General features: G+C 34.3%; 1 protein-coding gene across 1 annotated transcript in view; it reads right to left on the bottom strand.

The window, feature by feature from the left end:
• Window positions 1-20,649, bottom strand: part of Itga1 (integrin subunit alpha 1) — a 152,959-nt gene that overhangs the window by 28,349 nt on the left and 103,961 nt on the right. Inside the window, exons 12-19 of the mRNA XM_026385972.2 lie at window positions 17,401-17,543; window positions 14,460-14,603; window positions 13,200-13,457; window positions 10,596-10,726; window positions 8,632-8,798; window positions 5,406-5,542; window positions 3,419-3,529; window positions 1,540-1,749 (exon numbers count right to left, since the gene is read on the bottom strand). Of these exons, the coding sequence (XP_026241757.1) occupies window positions 1,540-1,749; window positions 3,419-3,529; window positions 5,406-5,542; window positions 8,632-8,798; window positions 10,596-10,726; window positions 13,200-13,457; window positions 14,460-14,603; window positions 17,401-17,543 (1,301 nt within the window). The remainder of the gene's footprint in view (window positions 1-1,539; window positions 1,750-3,418; window positions 3,530-5,405; window positions 5,543-8,631; window positions 8,799-10,595; window positions 10,727-13,199; window positions 13,458-14,459; window positions 14,604-17,400; window positions 17,544-20,649) is intronic.

The raw sequence follows: 20,649 nt of genomic DNA, 5'->3' as shown, positions 1-20,649 counted from the left end.
ACAGTGAATGTTAGTACTTAAGAGTTTAGTGCAAGTAGAGAAGAGCAAGGGATCTGAGCTGGGACCACCAGGATTGAACTCCTGCCTCCACCACTGTTTGCTCTAACCATGTCAAGATTGCTCACCTATCTTGGTCTGATCATCTAACAAGTAGAGTTGGTAATGCTCTACTCTATCAAACCTAAAACATCATTGAATGTGAGATACAACATTATTTTATAAACCAGTGGGAAGGAAAAAGCCATTCTTGCAGTTAAATAGCACACAGTTAATTGTAAAATGCAATTGCAAGAAATGTTAACATGTGAAAAATGGTTTATCCTTGAATCTCCACAGTAACTAGATACAATGATGTCTACTTATCAAAGAATGATAATCAGATCAATGAAATCCTTGGAACAGAACTCAGCATGTAATTCAAGAAGGGGTAGCCATCATGATGATTATTGATACTGTTAATAAAAGTAGAGGAGGTGCATGTTTGGTTTTATTGCCAAACTCAGTAAATTAGCTAAAGAGCATACAATTATTTTTAATATAGTTACCCTTTTCAGAGGGAATTTGAATGGTTATACTTTCCAATATTGCTTTGCACCTATATTTTGAATTTATATGACTATATTTATAAATAACATTCTGAATATAAGATATGGTATAGTAACATAGTAATGTATGATGTATATATTATGTACAATATATAATACATACATTTAATATATATGATATATAGAGTATATATACATATACATACATAATACATATATGCTTAGATATATATTATTATGCATAATATGTATATACTTCATATATTATTGTATTAATATTCTATTCTAATATTCAGAATATTATTTATGAATTTATTATATACTAATGCATATAGTAATATATGATTTTAAGCCTATTTTAACCATCATATCTTTAAGTGATATCCTTTCAAATGGAGAGATATACAAGTGAAAATCTTGAATTCATATCAACTAGACAATAGCATTTGAATACTATCTGTGATAAGTGCATTGTCTTTTAACATGAATCATACATATTATTAATTCATATAAGCAAATACAGAATTTCAATTCAAGAGAATTCATTTGGAGATCAGAATTAAAAGCAAAGTTCAAACTTGGAAGTATTAACTACTCTGTGATATAAAGATGTAGGTACATAGATACAGATATCTATATCTACATATATTAGCACAGGGATCCCTCTCTGCAACTCTGTTAAAATATTTTGGCTTTGATATATTCTTCCTTTACTCAGTCTCAATTTCAGTGGTTTAAGTTCTTTGTGAAACATACAATTTTTATACTTCAACTATTCCTTTCTCCAGCTGAATAAGAAGAAAGATACATCTCCAAAGAAATAAAGCAAAAAGATTTTTTAAAAAGCTTTTACCACTAGTGTATGTTTACTTTATACAAAAAAGCTTTTTTATTCTTCTAAATTATAATATGTTAAGAGCAAGTATCTCAGTAGTATGAAAAGTACATTCAAGAAATGCTTGCTAAGAGAGAAAATAAATAACTACAAGTTTACCTCAATTCCAGAAAAAATTAGATTTGGAGAATATTGCACAATTGTTCTGGTGTTATAGGCACTGTCCCTTTTATTTCTCACTGTCAGGCTAACATTGAACTTGTCATTTTGAGACTTGACAATAAGCAGGCCCTTTTCTTTGGTGGATACATCCAGAACCAGGTCTGAGATACATTTTTCCTTATTTCCACAATCTTTGGCAAAAGGAATCTGAAACAGTAACAAGAAAGTATTTTTGAAAGTGTAGTTATGCATTATTGAAAATTATGTATCTTTTTATGTAACAGAAATTACATGTATCAGAAAAAGTTAAGCAGGTCATAATGAGGATAGATTGTACTGCAGAAATTTTAAGAAATTTTATACTTATTCTTGAAATCTATAGGGAAAGAATAAACTTTTATACATATATATTTTTCCTAGTCCTTTTAAGAATGGCTATTTTCCACTAGCTTTAGTCTGTCAGAGAAGGTAAGAATTCTAAGATATTAAAGCCACTCAACACCAATTATAAGATTTTCTATTGAAAAGAATCAAATACTTAGGAATATAAAAAAGCTGGGTCTAGAGGGTGGGAGAATGGTCACACCATGTGTCTGGTAGTTCTGCTTGATTCTTCTTCACTAAGTCTCCCCACACCCACACAACACAGCCAATCTCCAAGCACTGTCCAATCCACCCCCCCTTCTAAATACTGCCTAAATCTTTTTTCATCCCTCCTCTTCCTCTCTGAACTAAAGTAATAGCCTCCAGTTACTCTCCCCCACCCACTCATTTCTCTTTGATCATTTTCCATATTGTGGCTGAAGGAATCCTCAGGAATTGCACATCCAGCCCCAACATTAAGCTGAATTAAAACTTCCAACAATATTGCATGGCTCATATAAAAGTTTAAAAAGTATGCTGTGGCACCAAGTCCTGAAGGATCTTGCCCCTGCTTTGGCCTTCAGCCCTCAACTCACATCACCTCTCCCCTTGTTCTTTAGTTCAAGCCACAGAAATGAGTACAATTTAGCTTTTTTTTTTTTTAATATCTCAGGACCTTCATACATATGATCCCCTCTGCTTCCCCTGATTAAGTGGGATGGAAAATCGTCCACACCTTCAGGTCTCCACCTAACTGTGTAGGGGGCTTTCCTGGACTCCCCAAACTACACAGAAGTTCCTGTAGTGCTGTGAAGTTCTCCACAATCTAATTACTACCTTCATGTTGACATATTCCTAGGTTTTACTGCAAGCCCTGTGCCTGGTATGTATAAGACAAGGAATCTATTTGGAAGGTAGGAAGAGAGTAGAAAATAGGTGTATGCGGAAAACTAATTCCTCATCTTGAATATTTCCTCTACTGGTGCTGCATGGCACTCTCCTCCACCTCTGTTCCCTATTTACTGTCAGGTGTGGGGCATTGAATTCTGAATTTGGAAGCAGGACCTGGGGAGCACAGCTCAGCCCCTTCTAGTCTATTTGCCTTTGGGGCAGCAATGTGGACAAGGGAAGCATACATTATGATTTACTCCATTTGCAAGTTTTACAGGTGGGCCCCAGTGAAGAAGGCCAGAGATGGGTCCACAACACTGTCACTACTTGGTTATCTATGATCTGAGTCCAAGGTTTACCAAGTAAACCTTGGACTCAGATCATAGATAACCAAGTAGTGCTCCCTAGGGTAAAGGGGGGCATTTCTTTTGATTGGTCCTGAATCATTTATTAGTTTCCTTAAACTCCAGCAATAGGAAGTTAAAGGGTTAGGAAAGGTGTCTAATTACATAAATGTAACATAATATATATAATAATATCACATATATAGATATATGTGCTTCAAGCTTTTTGCTAATACAGTCACAAGTAGGTACTCTGAATTTAAAAAAATCTGACTTACGTATTCATGTACTGAATTTGGTAGAGAATCATCAAGGATTGGGCCATTTTCTGGATCAGTAAGATTAAAATCCAAAGTTATTCTCACAGAATCCTGAAAGTCATGCTTGTCCTAGAGTTTGAAACATAAAATATGTCATTGGTATCATACTGACCAGACATTCTAATCTTGTAGCTTTCTCTGCCCTGTGGCTTACTAGAACATTTTTTTTTACAACTAATTTGACAATATGCCTCATCAGACTTTTGCTTTGATGGATGGAGATGGCCTTTCTGCTTTGACAAGAGACACAGCTGGGAAGCAGAGGTTTCAGAATGTAACCAGTTGACTCACCTATGGCTCCTCAAAGGGGTCTGCTGAAGTAATGGGATACAGCATACCTTGTCCCAGGTCAGGATATACTACCCTGATCTGCATGCATAGCAATGTCATTTCTCTTGATACCTTGAACTAAAAAATCAGTATGTAATACTTCTAGGAAAGCCTATCAATTTCAGAAGGGCAAACTGCCTTTAAATGGACTTATATTTTATTTTTATTATATATATATAAAATTTTATAATGCAAATTGATATAGAAATGATGTGAACATTATTAATAATTCCAAAATTATCACTAATAATAGTTTTCATTTATAGTGTCCAAAATTACTAGCTTACAAATTATTTTCAATACTTCTTTAAGGTGAATAACTATTAGGGTTTTTATTTTATATTGGCTTAGTTGAGCCTCTATGGCCAAATAACTTTATTAAAGTAACACAGAATGTGGGGAAGTTGGGATAGAAATTCCACCTGGCTAACTCCAGAACAAGTTAGGCAGGAAATTTTGGAAATTTTGAAGCTAGTTTGTTTCTTTTAAGGTACTTGGGTACCTGGACATGGTGAAGATACTGAACTTGGGAACAAACAAACTGCAATTGCTTTTAGGAGACTGGTGGCAATGCCATATCTGTCTTACGCACATGGGATTTGACCCAAAAGTTTTAACTCCTAAATGTTCAGTTCTGATGAGCAACATCAGAGGGATTACTCCAACTTTTTTTTTCAGATCAAAATATTGATCTTTATGTTGATAGAGTAAGTTTATTCTGATGTCTATCATAGGTCATACTGGCACAGAAACCATTGAGAAAGAATAAATGTGGCATACCAGGATGCACATTTTCTGTCACTCTCCTCATCCTAACTATATTTTTCCAAAATATTTTATATAAATACATGAAGAATTTGAAAGCCAGTCACAAGTTGGAAAATCAGCCTGTATCCTTTGAAACTACAAGGTCATGATCAAGCGAATAAGTCTTAATCTCTGTTACTCAAATCAGTGTTTCCTCACTACCTTTATTCTGCTTTAGAAAAAAATTATTATCATGTACACTTTAGGAAAATGTTTAAGAAACTCTCACCCTAGGTTGAAAACACTCCCCACATATGCAATACCACAAGAAAATACATTTAAAATGGTACAAATTCGCTTATCAGCCATCTCTAGAGATTAATAATTTGCTTTCCAAACCTCTCTCATCCACTGAAACAGAAAGAAACTGAAGTAGCACAAACCCTCAGAAGATTAAAAAAATAATAATACCAATGGACCCCGAGAGCATATGTCCCAGTTAATAGTCTGCCGTCAGGGCAGTTAATCACTGATCACTGATGAGGTCCAGAGAAGTCAAGTGGTATTTTCAAGTTGAAAAAAGTGAATAAATGCAAGAATGGAAAGAATAAGGGAATGAGGAGTCCTCATTCATGATTCCTCGATTCTATAATATATGGATACACACAGGGAAGATTAAAGAGTTTCTCATTTGGAAATGACCTGGAATTTTTATTTATTTTTTCTGATTAGGGAACAAGCAAAATGAAATTTACTTTATGTTGTCCACTTTGAAATAAAATAGTCAGAACTTGAATGACTTGAAATACAACATTTATATTATATTCTATGTTTGGAATAAGGCAGCTATAATATATGATTTACTTGCCAACATGTAGAAGGAGTGCCTAGTACATTCTGATCCTTGAACTATGATGTTTCGTTGAATCTTTCTCTCCTGAGTTCCAGAGAAAAAACTTCGTGATATCTGTCTTAGTGAATCTAGAGTGACACGATACTGCATATCTATAAAAATAAAAGAATAGACAAAAATGTTTATTTAAGAATGATTTTCACAATTCAACTCATTGAATAAATATTATAGAAATATCTTTTGAGCAATTAATCAAACAAAAAAGTTTTATTTCTTGGCATATTCACATTAGTGTAGTATAATGATATTAGCAGTCAAGAAGACCACCCTGAGGAGTGCTATAGAACTGTTTTCTGATTTCATCATGATTTCATCATGTATTGAATTATGCTTACTTATGATATACATATATATGAAGTACATACATATGACATACATGTATGTGATGTACACATTCACATGCATACACACCCACCCATCTAATTTACTGACCATTCTGTATTTACTTGATTTTCACTCAAAATATTAATTTAGAAATGTTGTAATACTGTTTGGAATACTGATCATGTCATATTTCAATAGAGATAAAAAGACATTAATGGCATTTTTTCCTTTTTCATAAAAATATGCTATTTTAGATTATGTTCAAAGCATTATTAAATTCAATAAAATAAGTATATATAAGTGAAATCTTGTACTTCATTTGAGGACTACATTCCTTATTTGATTCCTTAATTGTTTTACAAACATCATATAAGATGAAATAATGTTGCATATGAAAACCTGAATTGTATTTTTGCATTACTATACCTTATTTATTTTCTATTCAGGGGACTATTTCAGAGTACATGTGTACATATATACAGCAAATTAAGAAAAAAAGATTTTAAGGATGAATGGTTTTTTCTCATTAATTTGTCATTCAGATTGCAGAGTAAATTACTCTTCTGTAATCAATGGACTTACAGCTTTGGCTCCAACATATTTCAACATAATTTCAAAACTTCCTTAGAAAGTATAGAATGCAGAAGGAGAAAGATGCTCAGACTGACATGAGCCACCTGAGAAGCCCACACGTCATAAGTCTGACTGTAAAAAACTAGTGTGACCTTGTCAATAGAAAGGAACAAGTAGTTTGAGTTCTTTATATACTCCGGAGATTAGTGCTCTATCTGATGAGCATGTAGTAAAGATGTTCTCCCTCTCTGTAGGCTCTCTCTTCACATTATTGGTTGTTTCCTTTGGTGAGAAGAAGCTTTTTAATTTGAATCTATCCCATTTATTAATTCTTGATTTTATTTTTTGTGCTTTAGAAGTCTGGTTAAGGAAGTCAGGATCTAATCCAACATGATAAAGATTTGGGCCTATTTCTTCTGTTAGGTGAAGGGTCTCTGGTCTAATTCCTAGATTCTTGATCCACTTTGAGGTGAGCTTTATGCATGGTGAGAGATAGTGGTTTAATTTCACTTTGCCGCATATGATTTCCAGTTTGCCCAGCATCATTTGTTGAATGTGTTATCTTTTCACCAATGTTTTCAATGCCTTTGTTTAGTATAAGATAACTGTATTTATGTGGATTTGTCTCTGTGTCCTCTATTCTGTACCATTGGTCTATAAGTCTATTTTGGTACCAACACTATGCTGTTTTGTTACTGTAACTCTATAGTATAGTTTAAGGTCTGGTATTGTGATGCCTCCTGCTTCACTCTTCTTGCTAAGGATTGCTTTGGCTACTCTGGGTCTCTTATTTTTTCCAAATGAATTACATGATTGCTTTTTCTATTTCTATAAGGAATGTTGGGATTTTAATTGGAATTGCATTAAATCTGTAAAATGCTTTTGGTAGTATGGCTATTTTGACAATATTAATTCTTCCTATCCAGGAACATGGGTGATCTTTCCATCTTCTAAGATCTTCTTCAATGTCTTTCTTTTTTAAAAAAAATATTTATTTTAGTTGTAGGTGGACACAATATCTTTATTTCATTTTTATGTGGTGCTGAGGATTGAATTCAGGGCCTCATACGTGCTAGATGAGAACCCTACCACTGAGCCACAACCCCAGCCTTTCTTTCTTTAGCATTCCATAGTTTTTATTGTATAGTTCTCAAAAAGCTTAACACCCAAAAAATAAGTAACTCAATCAATAAATGGGCTAAGGAACTGAATAGATACTTCCCAGAATAAGATATACAATTGATCAACAAATATATGAAGAAGTATTCAACTTCTCTAGTAATTAGAGAAATACAAATCAAAACTACTCTAAGTTTTCATCTCACTCCTGTCAGATTGGCAATTATCAAGAATACAAGCAACAATAAGTGTTGGTGAAGATGTAGAGAAAAAGATACACTCATACATTGCTGTTGGCACTGCAAATTGGTGCAACCACTATGGAAAGCAGTATTGAGATCCCTTAAAAAACTTGGAACAGAACCACTATTTGACTCAGCTATCCCACTCCCAGTCTATACCCAAAGGACTTAACATCAGAATACTATAGTGACATAGCCACATCAATGTTCACAGCAGCTCAGTTGAGAATAGCTAAATTATGGAACCAAACTAGATGCCCTTCAACAAATGATTGGATAAAGAAACTGTGGTACATATACACAATGGAATATTGCTTAGCATTAAAAAAGAATAAAAATTATAGTATTTGCAGGCAAATGGATGGAGCTGGAGAATATCATGCTAAGTGAAGTAAGCCAATCCCAAAAAACCAAAGGCCAAATGTTCTCTCTGATAAGTGGATGCTGATACATAATGAGAGGGGGCTGAGGAACTTTGATTGGGGCAAAGGGGAGAGAGAAAAGGGGAAGGAGCAAGGGGGCAGACACACCGGTGGAATGAGATGAACATCATTACCCTAGGAACATGTATACCCACATGGTGCAACTCTACATCCTGTACAACCATAGAAATAAAAAGTTGTGCTGCAATTGTGTACAATGAATCAAAATGCAATCTGCTATCATGTAGAACTAATTAGAACAAATTTTAAAAAAAGGGAAAAAAAAGGAGTTAAGTACTTAGGTCACCTGCAATATCAATCTTCCCCAGGAGGGGGCAGAAGAAGGGAGAGGATTCTTTGAAAATTGAAAAAACAAAAAACAAAAAACAAAACAGACTTTTTTTGAAGTCCATTTCAAATTGCTGCCTCTGAGTTGATATGCCTGTACCAAATTCTACTGGATTTCACTGTGCCCCAAAGTACTTGCTTAAATAAGCTTACCCGCTTTGTAAATTGAGTCTTCTTTGGACTTCAATTTTGCATCAAAACATATTGTAGCATTTATGCACACTGTTTCCTTTCCCTCCATATGGCAGTTTTTCTTTTGAATATTCACTTTATTCGGTTCAAAATTCATGGTCACTTTAACTACAGCCACATCTCGGGACCTGCAAACACATAAATAATGAAAATCACTCACACCTTTATGCATTTCATGAATGCCATCAAGTTGGCAGTGCAATGTGACAGCATCAGAAGAGTCTCCTTTGTATATCCTGAGGAATCCTTTCCTCTAATGAGTCATCGATGGAGAAGAGAATGTATCTTATGTTCTGCGGAGATCCAGGCTCTTTTAGAAATATCCTGGGCATTTGGTTTAAAGTCTTAGGATCTAGTTTTGCTTGTAATGGGAAAAAAGTAAAACAAAGTGCCTGGGGAAGAGCTCAGAACCAAAACAATATTTGGGGGAATCTCTAAGTTTGTTTCCCCAATTTGAAATGGTCCAGAGGTCCCTAGAAAACTTGTGGGCCCCAGTTAACCTTCATCTAGACTAAGAGATTTGTCTATTCTTGTGGGTTCAGCTGTGCCTATGTCTGGGAAGAAGAAGCAGAGTAACACTTGAGGCATTGTGTTAACCATGTGTGTTATTTCACGTAAATCTTAAATTGACTTTGACTTTAAGAAGAAAAACCATATAGTACTCCATTCCTTCTCCATGTTTTGCTTTTCCCAGTCTCAATTATCTGTGGTCAAACATGGTTTTCATTTTCTTTTTTATTTTTTTGATAGTTTTTAAACAATTTATTCACTGGAAACATGAAAAACATAGAAATGCATAAGAAAATAGAAATCACATAATTCTGCCTCAGCAGTAATAGCCATGAACATTTAGTATCCTTAATGTTTTATTTATTAGCAAAAGAATAGAGACTTATGCAAATACATACATATATGCATATATAAACACACAGGTCCTTCTTACACATATACACAAGCATACATATGTGTATAGATATATACATATATGTATATAAATCCAAATTTTTGTTTTTTGGTACTGGAGATTGAACTCAGGGGCACTTAACCAATGAGCCACATCCCTAAGCCCTATTTTTGTATTTGATTTAGGGACAGGGTCTCACTGAGCTGTTTAGTGCCTTGCCATTGCTGAGGCTGGCTTTGAACTTGTGATCCTGCTGTCTCAGCCTTCCAAGCTGCTGGGATTACAGGTATGTGCAACCGTGCCTGAATGTGCACGCACATTTTAAAACTTGTATAAAATATCAGCCAGTTTACCCTTTCAACAGCAATGAATGGACATGTCTGATTTCCTGTTAGTAGTATGGATTCTCCAGACATGAGGCCACCTTGACCACTTTCCACCCTATACATTCTTTCTGCTTTCACTAGATCTTTACAGTAGCAATGGCTCAGTCTAGTCCATGTGACAGGACTCTCACTATTTGAATGTTTTTGACTACCTCTATTCATCATCTGCCATTTGTACTCAGATTCAACCCCTATTTCAGCATTGCAAAACTTGCTCTTTATGTCCCAGTATCCATTTTCTTTATCTGCTGTCAGTACAGCTGGGGTTATGACAAGGACTGTGTGTATTTCTGTGAATCAGCTAAATGAATTAAGATATGATTATCCTAATATCTGTATAAAACTCAAAGTTATTTATACACATCTTCCTCAAAACAGAATATCTATTTTATTGTCAAGTATATAATAGAACTCCAAATTAAGAGTTCATTCTATTTGTTCCTTTAATATAGCTTCTCTGTTTTTTAAGATTCAATGATTCCTCCAACTTATTCCACTGAATAATTTGTATTTGCATGACAGAGCATAAAAGGAAGTAGAAGAAATTTGTTATGGCATGAGTTCCAGTCACAGTCTGAGCTCTGGAATTATTTGTGAAATACTGTTGGATTAATCAGATGTTATAAAATACATACCAAAAGAGGGCAGCCCCTCCAAGGCCCCCAATAGTCACATCAGTCAGACCATCACCATTTAAATCCATTTCTCCATGGATAGACTGGCCAAAAAATTTCAGTGTCTTTCCATCCCCACCTGATGGAATATGCTGTGAAAATCCCAATGGAGAATTTTATGTTAGAGTTTGTGCAAAAGAGCTTCAAATAATCTGGGAATTTATATTGGTTAACAAATATTGAAATCAAACTTTTTTTGTGAAACAGGAGGCCCCTCATGTAGTGACAAAAGGAAATATTTAGAAGTTCCCAAAGGATATTGTTCTTTTTATAGTACAGACAGAATCATTTCAGAATGATTGGCACCACAGAGAAGGGAAAAGATTATGTAGTATCATCTTGTATTCTCAAGGGAAACATCATGATTAACTGACTCTCCTTTCTAGTTACTTTTTAATCCCATTGTACAGAGATAATTAAAGGCAATGAAAATCTTGAAAAAAAAACCTATTATAAAAGCAAGTAGGGGAATGGAGGATTGTTCTAGGGGTCAATTTGGGTTCATTAAACTTTGTGTCTGGTTATAAATAACATATTCCATCAAGTACATTTTTCAATATTCAGTCTTTTTTCTTTGGTGTGGATACCAGGGATTGAACTCCGGGACACTTGGCACTGAGCCACATCTCCAACCTAATTTGCATTTTATTTAGAGACAGGTTCTCACTGAGTTACTTAATGCCTTGCTTTTGCTGCTGCTGGCTTTGAACTCACCATCATCCTGCCTCAGCTTCCCTAGCTGCTGGGATCACAGGCATGTGCCATCATGCCATGATTCGATATTCAGTCTTTTTTACTGTGTGCCAAAAATTGTCCTAAAAGTCAAGGTCACAATAGACCAACTCCACTCACATGTATCCTCAATGTAAGTAGAAGTGAATATTGAGCTGATTTCTTTATATCACCATACATAGATATCTGCACTTCTTGATTTAGCATTGGTATATGATGATACTAATTTAATAAAGTCTGCTGGCAAGGAGGCAGGACTGACAGACCCCCTCTAAACTTGGGGTGTTATCATCTTCTTGTTTTTTACTTAAATAACAGAAAACAAGAAGCCACATAAGGCAAACCAATTGGAAACATTTCTCATGCTAAAAATTGTATGTCCCATTGGAAAGTCTTTCCACATTTTTCAGCAAACAAATAAGGAGATGGTTTGGGAGGACTTAATTCCATTTGATTATCCTGTACACAAGCAGCACCTCTGGTTCCCATGGAAACAAGTAAACACATCCTCACTTGTTCCCTGGGAAAGCATTTTGCTGATAATTAAATGAGTCTAACTTTAATATTCTGCTTTGTTATTTTTGTTTAAAGATGCATTTTGATTTACCACTATTTTACAAAATAAATTTCTTATGAAAATCTGTTCCATTAAATGACAAAATGTCTTCTTTTTTCTTCTTCAAATGCCATTCCATTGAATTAGCAGGATTAATAGTGAAAGAATAAAAGTGGTGGAACAAAAGAAAGATACCTCTTCCTGCATTTCTTGGTTTCATCATGTCCCAATGGTTAATAATGCCTGTCTTTAGTGAAGTATTTAATACCATGACGATTTTTAACAGAAACAAATCATTTATCAAATGAACAGAAACTTTGTTACTGAAATAACCCTTTGGTTTGTTCACTATTAATGTCATTATGACTTCATGAAAAATTCAACACTTTACCATACATAATAGATTTTGAGAACTCTCTTGACTACAGAACAAGGAGACCACTCAGATGCAAAATTAAATAAGTAATGTTATGATTTCTTTTCATGGCACATAAGCTAGAAAGTGGTGAGTTTTATTTTATTCATGATTAATTATTCAATGACTAACCAACTATTATTACAGAAAAACAATTACATTAGAACTACTTCAAAATCTCTTGTTTTTGTACCACATTAAGCATTTCTGTAAATTAATATTTTTCTCATGTATGAGGAAATTAAATTAATAGATTAGAGCTATTAATGGATAATAAATTTAAAACAGGAGCAACAGGAATCCCCTGCAGATTAAGCCCTCTTATACAATTTTCTTCCAATGAGGATTACTTACAAGAAAATTATAGACCTTCAGAAACTCAAATTTATGTGATGAAAATATGCCAATTTAATTCACAAATATAAATTTAATGACATCTTATTATAACAATATGAACACTAAATATGAAAACAATCTCACTCTTGCCTCCTTTATTGGCTAAATCATAATTATTGTTCTCTTCTTCAGAGAAATACCCTCTCTTTAGGATCAAACACTTTGCAGATATTAAATGGCATTATTATGAAGTGTTCTTTTTTGTTTTTGTTTTTTTGCCATTTCAAAAGATCAAATCCTAGAGATATGGCAAATAATAACAGAAAAGAAACCAGATAAAAGTGTGAAATGAGAAGGAATCATTCTTAAAAAAAAAAAAAAAAAAAAAAAAAAAAAAACTTCTCAGGAGAGAATTAGAATTGAGTTTCCCAACAGAGTGAGAAGAAAGAAATCAAATAGCTCATTAAGTAGCCAGGCAATGCCACTCAGCATTAGAAGGTGGGGATTTGTAGGTTTAACTTCTTACTTGTGCATACTCTTTCCTTACAGTCTTCCCACTACCATGATAAATGTAGACGGCTCCTGCGTGATCGTTCTCCAGGGGGGCCCCTATCACGACGTCATTAAATCCGTCAAGATTGAGATCTTTTACAGCAGCAATTGCTGTTCCAAAACGAGCCCCGCAAGGCTCATTTTTGTTTTCTTTTGTGCATGAGTTGTGCTTCAGAGATGAACAGCAAGTCTGCTTAATTGGTTCCAGGCTCATTTGATATTCAAATCTTGTCTGGAAAAAAGATAAACAGGATACTATGGATTTCTGTCACTAGTAGAGCAGAGTAGATTTTTAAAGTGCGTGCCAAATTAACACTATTAAGAACCATCTGTACATTACTAGTACAGTTTGTAAAATTTCTTAAAAAGTGAAAGCAAAGTTAGGGATTCCAAAGAAGAGATTGTAGAATTATCAGAAAGAAATTTAAGAATCTCTTTTTAACACAATCAAATGAGTTTGTAATAAATAGCATATTTTCAAATCCGAACAACTGATTTTTTTTTATTCCTCAGTTTCTGCCAAATTTTGTGCTCTTTTTCTCTCTTCAATTCTCCCCCATAAAACAAAGAAGAAATACATGCTGTTCAGAAAGCAACTTTCTCTAAAGCTGCCTAGAGTGTGTGTGCGTGTGTGTGTGTGTGTGTGTGTGTGTGTGTGTGTGTGTATTTGGGGGGCGAGGGTGGAGGCAGGGGCAGAAAGCAAGGACAAAGTACTAGCCAAGGTGCTCAAGAACCTATTTTCTTCTTCTTCTTCTTTATTAACAAACAAACAAACAAACATATTTTCTTGGAGGAAATTTTTTTTTAAAAAAAGTAACTACAGTGTCTTCTGGGAAGCATCTGATGTCACTGATTTGGATCTAACTACCTCTTTTCTACCGTCCAACCAACTACATCTCTAATGATACTCAAGGATGAATATAGTTTACAGGTGGATTTATTTAGCAGTTTAGTTAATTTTATTTTCGTCTTTTCTATCCTATGTATTCTGACAACAAACCAACCAACCAACCAGCACTTCATATTTCCAAGCAGAAAATATCTAAGGGTTGGAATGATTTAATTAAAATTTAAAATATTCCTTTCAAAACAGAGTTTGGTGAGATGAACGGGAGCTAAAATCTTTGCTCATTTTTCTAAATTGAATTAAAAAAATCAGAAATGCATTATTCAAAATTGAAGAAAGGGAAAAAGGTTTTCCTGGGTTTCAGATACCAAATTCAGATACCATTACCTGATTCAGAATATACACGTACACTTTTCCTTGTTCCTCTTTCTCTGTTCCCATGTACATGGGAGCCCCGACCAGAAGGATGTCAGTGTTAGAATCTTTATCAATGTCAACTGTAGTTAAAACACTACCAAAATAGGAACCAATCTAGGGCATAAGACAAAACAAGACAGCCCGGTTAACATCAGACATTCTCAAGGAAGTTAAAATCTGCATTTTTCTTACTTTTTTCAATTTAGAACATGATTGATGTTTGGTTGACAAAGGAAATGAAATATAGAAACTGGTTGAGTATTTTTTTTAAGCTAAAGAATATCAGTCTATTTCATCTTTGAGGGGAAATAGATGTCACTGATTTTATAGCTTAAAAGTAACAGAAACGATTTTCTTTAGATTTTTGCCTTTCTCCACAAACCAGATAGATAATACTACAATGGCTTTTTTTTTTTTAAGGAAAATAGATAAAGAGGAGAAGGCATTCTAAAATGGCTTCATATATGTTTAAGTATAGTAATAGGAAATTATGAAATAAATGCATTAAAATGAGCTGACTGGTTTTGGGATACTGTAGGGTATGTTATCTCATGGTCTTAGATGATTATCTGTTTAACAATGGGTAATTCTTGTCCCAGCAGTTATGAAAGATGGAAAAATAAGAAAGGATCACAGGGGGCCATCCCCTTGCGGCAATATATTGTCTTTTTTAAAGATAGAGATCTGTTTAGGGGAAAAGCCAGGAACTCACATTTCACTATCTAAATGCTTAAATCACCTTTTAAAATACGTTTAATATTTGACACTCTTAGTTCCTCTCTTATTGACACTTCCCATCCCAGATTCTGTGCTTTCATTTTTGCTCTTACGATTCTGTTCCTATATCACCAATCATCCTTTTTCTTTCTTCTTTGCTGGTCCCATCCCCTAAACATTGGCCTCCCTGAGAGCCCAGATCTGAGGTTTCCTTTCTATTCTCTTACCCTAGACCACCAAAGCTTCCCAAACATGTTCACAGCATATTGTACATTTCTTTCTGTTTTCATCCTTGAGGCTCAAATTCTGCATTGATAGACATATAGATATTTTGAGAAGTACTTTTTATGGCTTTTGAAGGTAATTTTCTCACAGACTTGAAGGGCTTAGAAGGATTTTCAATATTATATTAATCACAAACATTTAAAAAAATATAGTGGGCTCTGTCAGCATCAGGTTTTTATTCCCCACGCTGACCAGGGTTCCCCCACTTTTTAGTGTTTAATGCCCAGCAGCTTTTCTCATTTATTTTACCTTACTTACATCTGCAAGCATCTGAATTTGTGCTTATTACTACAAAAAAACATATCAAAATCTTAATACCATTTTTTAAAACTTTTTTTAAAAAGTACCACAACTGTTTGTTCTACTGGAGCCACATTTCTCTTAGATTTGCAGGTTAAAACTGAAACCACTCATGATTTAAATCATTCATGCTATTTTCCTCTACTCAAGTAAGCAGTTTCCCACAAAATTCTATACTTCTTTTCACTTGTAGACAATAACAGAAAGATAATCGACGGAAGATGTCATCTAAAATGCTTCATTTTACTTTCTCAACTCCTCTTTATTTGTGCCTATACCTCTTCCTTTTCCATGTTTGATTGTTAATATCTTATTTTAGGTTCTTACATCATCCTTAAATCACGACGACAGCTTCATTTTTATTGCTGATGCATTTTGTGAGCATGAATGTGGCAAAGAGTTGATAAAAACACTTTTGCCTGGTATATGAGAATCTGACCTCTGGTGTACTCTGAGATTCCCCTGGGAACCAGCTGAGGATAGGATTCCAATTATATTGTCAAGCATCACATGGTGGTGAAATCAAGCAATGGCTGGAATGTTGTATTGAGGTCATGTGGAATCAGGAGTGAACTCTACCTGAGAGAGGTAACATATTTTGGGTTTCTTTGGGTGGTGGCACTGTAGCTAGCTTGCCCTTTGCAGACACCCTGTAAACTTTGTGCTACTGTCATAAAGAATACTAGCTCCTATGAAGAGAGGACTTTAGAGACAGGGCAGTTGTAGACCTGCCTTGTGTAAGTTTGTAGCACCTGGGCTGTACGTTGTGCTGGTCTAGTTTACTGAGATAAAATACCTACTGAGCCCTAAGAAGAACCCCCTTGAGGACTGCAGAATAAAGTTAATAATTTCTCATTGTAGAACACTTGGAAAATTCAGAAAACTATAAAAATAGACAAACATTACCCAAGTTATTAAAATCCCCCAAACAGCAACAACAACAACAACAAATATCATAGATAGATGCTATTCTTTTGGTCTAAAAAGTACTATAAGTATTTATGTTTGCCTATTGCATGTATAATTTCTTAATCTAATTTTAATGTAATTAGTGTAATCTAATAATAATTTTCCAATTTGTGTTACAATCAATTTCCCAATACTTTGGGGGTATAAGTCAAACTTTTTAGTTTGTGATTCAATGTTTCACACAATAAGGGTCCCCATTATCTTTTTAACATTCTCTTTTACTTTTCTTTCTACTTATCTATATTTTATCTTTCCTTCTAGACTCACCCCAAATTCCATCACTTATTATGGCTTTTTACACCAATCTTAACTTAAAATAGTCTTTCTACTTTCTGAATATACTCTCTATATCCCTGGCACTTTTATGATTCTTAATGTTTTAGATCTCTTTTCTTGTACATATTTTGCAATCTGCATCTACCCCTATTATCTCTACATCTTATCTTCACTTCCATCCATCTGCAGTGTTTATGAGGCCAAAGGTACAGACATGTTACATCTTTCCAAAGAATCTAATAGGTAACCCTGCTTATGGTGGATATTGACTATGCAGGTATTGCTTTTAGAATATTTAGAATATTCTAGACAGAGACATACATGGAATGTGAAGAAACTAATTGGAAACATTTTTCAAGCTTACCTGTTCTCCACTGAGTGTCTGGAGAATCTTGATGTCCCCATCTTCCATTCTGTAGATAACAACCTGGCCTGTGTGGTTGTACCGTGGCTGTCCAGCAATATAGAGGACACCTCCAGGAGCAGTGGCAGAATTTACTGTGTAACCTACCAAAGAGATTCCAGACATATATCTGGCCCCTTAAAGTCTGCATGTAATATGTTATGAATGATTTCAGATTGTCAACTTACGGAGAATCACTGATCTATTTTTAAATGGATTTCTGCTTTTCTGAAAATAATAATTTTTAAGTGCACATAAAATCTTCTTTTGGTTAGAAACTTTTTCATTATCTACCACAACAACTTTGTTCTGGAAAGGTATTCCCCCCCCATCTCAGTTTTTCATTGTTTAAAGGCACAAATGATATAACAGTGATGATAGAAAAAGAAAAAAAAAAGGTATACAAAGCCCCTTACCATTCCTAGTTCACCATTTTGGAATATATCCATTATATTCTATTTGGACATAAGTATGTGTGCTGTAGACATTAATGATAACATACTGTTAGGATTATAGGAAATATAAATCTTTATTTCTTGGAAGCCTGATTTTAAATTGTAACTTAATTGGTGAATATTACTTCTGTGAGTTCAAACATAAAGTTATTGAATTTACTACTTGACCATTCCCTGATGGAATGTTGGAATTTAGGTGGTTTTTGATTGTTTGCTATTGTACTAAACTTGCAAAAATAAATATTTATTTACTTTTATTAAACTTAAATCCTTGAGTCAGCATTACTGTCTGCATTTTCAAGCATTTATTAAACATTTACTTACTTTTTCTATTTTTGGATTTTTTCTTGACAGTAAGTTTAAATATATTACTAGATCAAGTTTTTAGTGGTTCTTATACTCTTTGGCAAATTGTTTCCAAAAATTTCTATTAATTATTTATTCTTATGAACAGTTATATGGGACACAACTAGTCTTGGGAATACTTGGGAAATGTCTCCAAGTATTCTGACTTATTATGTAAATTTTTAAATATTTTAATAGGTATTAAACATTATCTAACAATAGTACGGTGGTAATTTTAATTTGTGTTTGATTATTAGTGAGCTAGTTTTTCATATGTCTGATCATTCATCCTTTTAGGGGCAGGTATTAAATTCAGGGTTTTGTGCATGCTAGCCAAGCATTGTGCCACTAAGCTACATCCTCAGCCCCCTTTTTAAAAATTTATTTTGAGACAAGGTCTCACTAAGTCACCCAGGCTGGCCGCCTGCATCCTTCTGCCTCAGCCTCCCAAATGGCTGGGATTTCAGGCATGCACCACCTCACTTAGCCACTTTATTTTAGTTGAGTTTTCATGCTCTCCAAAATTTGGAGTTGTTTTTTCCCCCTACTTTTACATTCATTTCCATGTATTTTATGTCAAATTTTTCCTGAGCTGTAAGTTTTTGATTCTTGTTTTTTCTTCTGTGTAATCTATTATCCTAGTTTAAGTACAGTTTGTTTTGTTGCAGTCAGGATTATCTCATTGTGACTGAGGGAGATTATAAATGGGTTAATCCAACCATGAGCTCTGTAGACACACCCAGTTCATTTGGGTGTTTTGTTCACATGGATGTGCTCAATGACCAGGGAATCTACCCATAAACCCTTGAGTTCAGCTTTACCATCTGCATTTTTAGCATGCACAGCAAAATGTCAGCACTCTTTCTGGGCATCCACCTTTGATTGGGCCCACCTACGAATGGCACCATCACAATGATGGAATAATGCACAATGGAATTGTAAGGTAACTTTTCAGATACTCGGTGTCCTTTTAGATATGCATACACATGATGGCTTGGAAAGTTTTATAGATATTCTTAAAGTAAAGAAGAAGATACTAACATCTTGAATTGCATGATTTTGTAGGGCTTACTGGGTCAAATGTATAGCAAACTATTTTGAGAGACCACATCAGGCCATTTATGGGAAAGAACTCGAATTTCGACTGTAAGTTAGATGATTATTATTTTTGGTGTCAAGAATTAGATTTATTCTTTCTGTCATTAGAGAACAGAGCTAAATCAATGGGTAAAAATGACTTTATGTACATGTCAACTCTCCAGAAGGAAAAACTGTTCTAATAACCAGAGCTGTTCATTAGTGGTGCAGGAAGCAGATTGTTTTTCAAAATTCCATAGAACAGCATTTCCAACAAAAAAGACCATATTTCTAATTTACTCAACAAGTATTTCACTATAAAGTATTAGTTCTACTTTGTCTCAAATTTTTAAAAGAGGAACAGAGGTTTTGGTACCACTTAATTCTTACAAGTGCTGAGGGAACACAATTCCTTAGACATATTATCTTTTATGAGTAGTTTTATCACGTTTTCATTTGTTCATTTTTCTTTGAGTTCTTTTCTATTGTTATATATAACATAATGCAAAATATTCTTCAAACACACAATGTATTATTTTTTTATATTACTAGTGGCAATATTGCTTAAGAGTAAGAATTTTAGGGTCATGTTTATGCATACATAAAATAGAAAAGGAGATGTGCAAAACAAAGACTGCATTATTTCCTGCAATTCTACTAAGAAATATGAAGAAGGGAGTGGGATAGTGCAAGGGTTTTAAAAATATGTTGATTATTATTACTTTATGTGATTTTCAGAGCTGTGAATACAAATGGGTAAATGACTCTTTAGAAAACAAGTTGAAAATTATGTTTGGGACTTGGAGTTGTACAATTACTTAATTAACTCTAATAATTTGCACTTGATAACAGAAAATATTGGCTTATAAATCACAGGGACAGTAACTACCAGTAGCTTTTTGCTGGGGGCTCAAGTGTTCAAAGACAATAAAAGGAAAAGAAAACGAGACAAATGTAGCCTAACTTTAATAAGGCAAATAATTATAAACATTCATGCTTAATATTGCTTCTTAAAAAGGAAAAGCATAAAATGAAAGGGGGGAAAAGGGTGGCCTCGTCCAATGCATGGATTTATGAACAGTAAATGAGGTCAGCTCCCACAATTCACTCTTTGGAAGAAGCCTGAGAAGCTGGTGAGGTCATGGGAAACAGGCATGATCTGTCTCCATTCCACTTCTTTGCCTCACGTCTTTCCTCTTCCTTTGGAATCTGTCTGGCCTGATTAGAAATCAGCAAACTGTGGGTGGAGGAACACAATCTCATCTGCCTTCTCACCATTAAGCCCACTTACTAAGCATATATTAAGCACATATTGAGGCAGTTTGCTGAGTTA

This window comes from Urocitellus parryii, chromosome 1, assembly GCF_045843805.1.
Source record: "Urocitellus parryii isolate mUroPar1 chromosome 1, mUroPar1.hap1, whole genome shotgun sequence".
Lineage (NCBI taxonomy): Eukaryota > Metazoa > Chordata > Mammalia > Rodentia > Sciuridae > Urocitellus > Urocitellus parryii.
The sequence above is the reverse complement of the archived record's forward strand: the minus strand, read 5'-3'. Positions and strand labels throughout refer to the sequence as shown.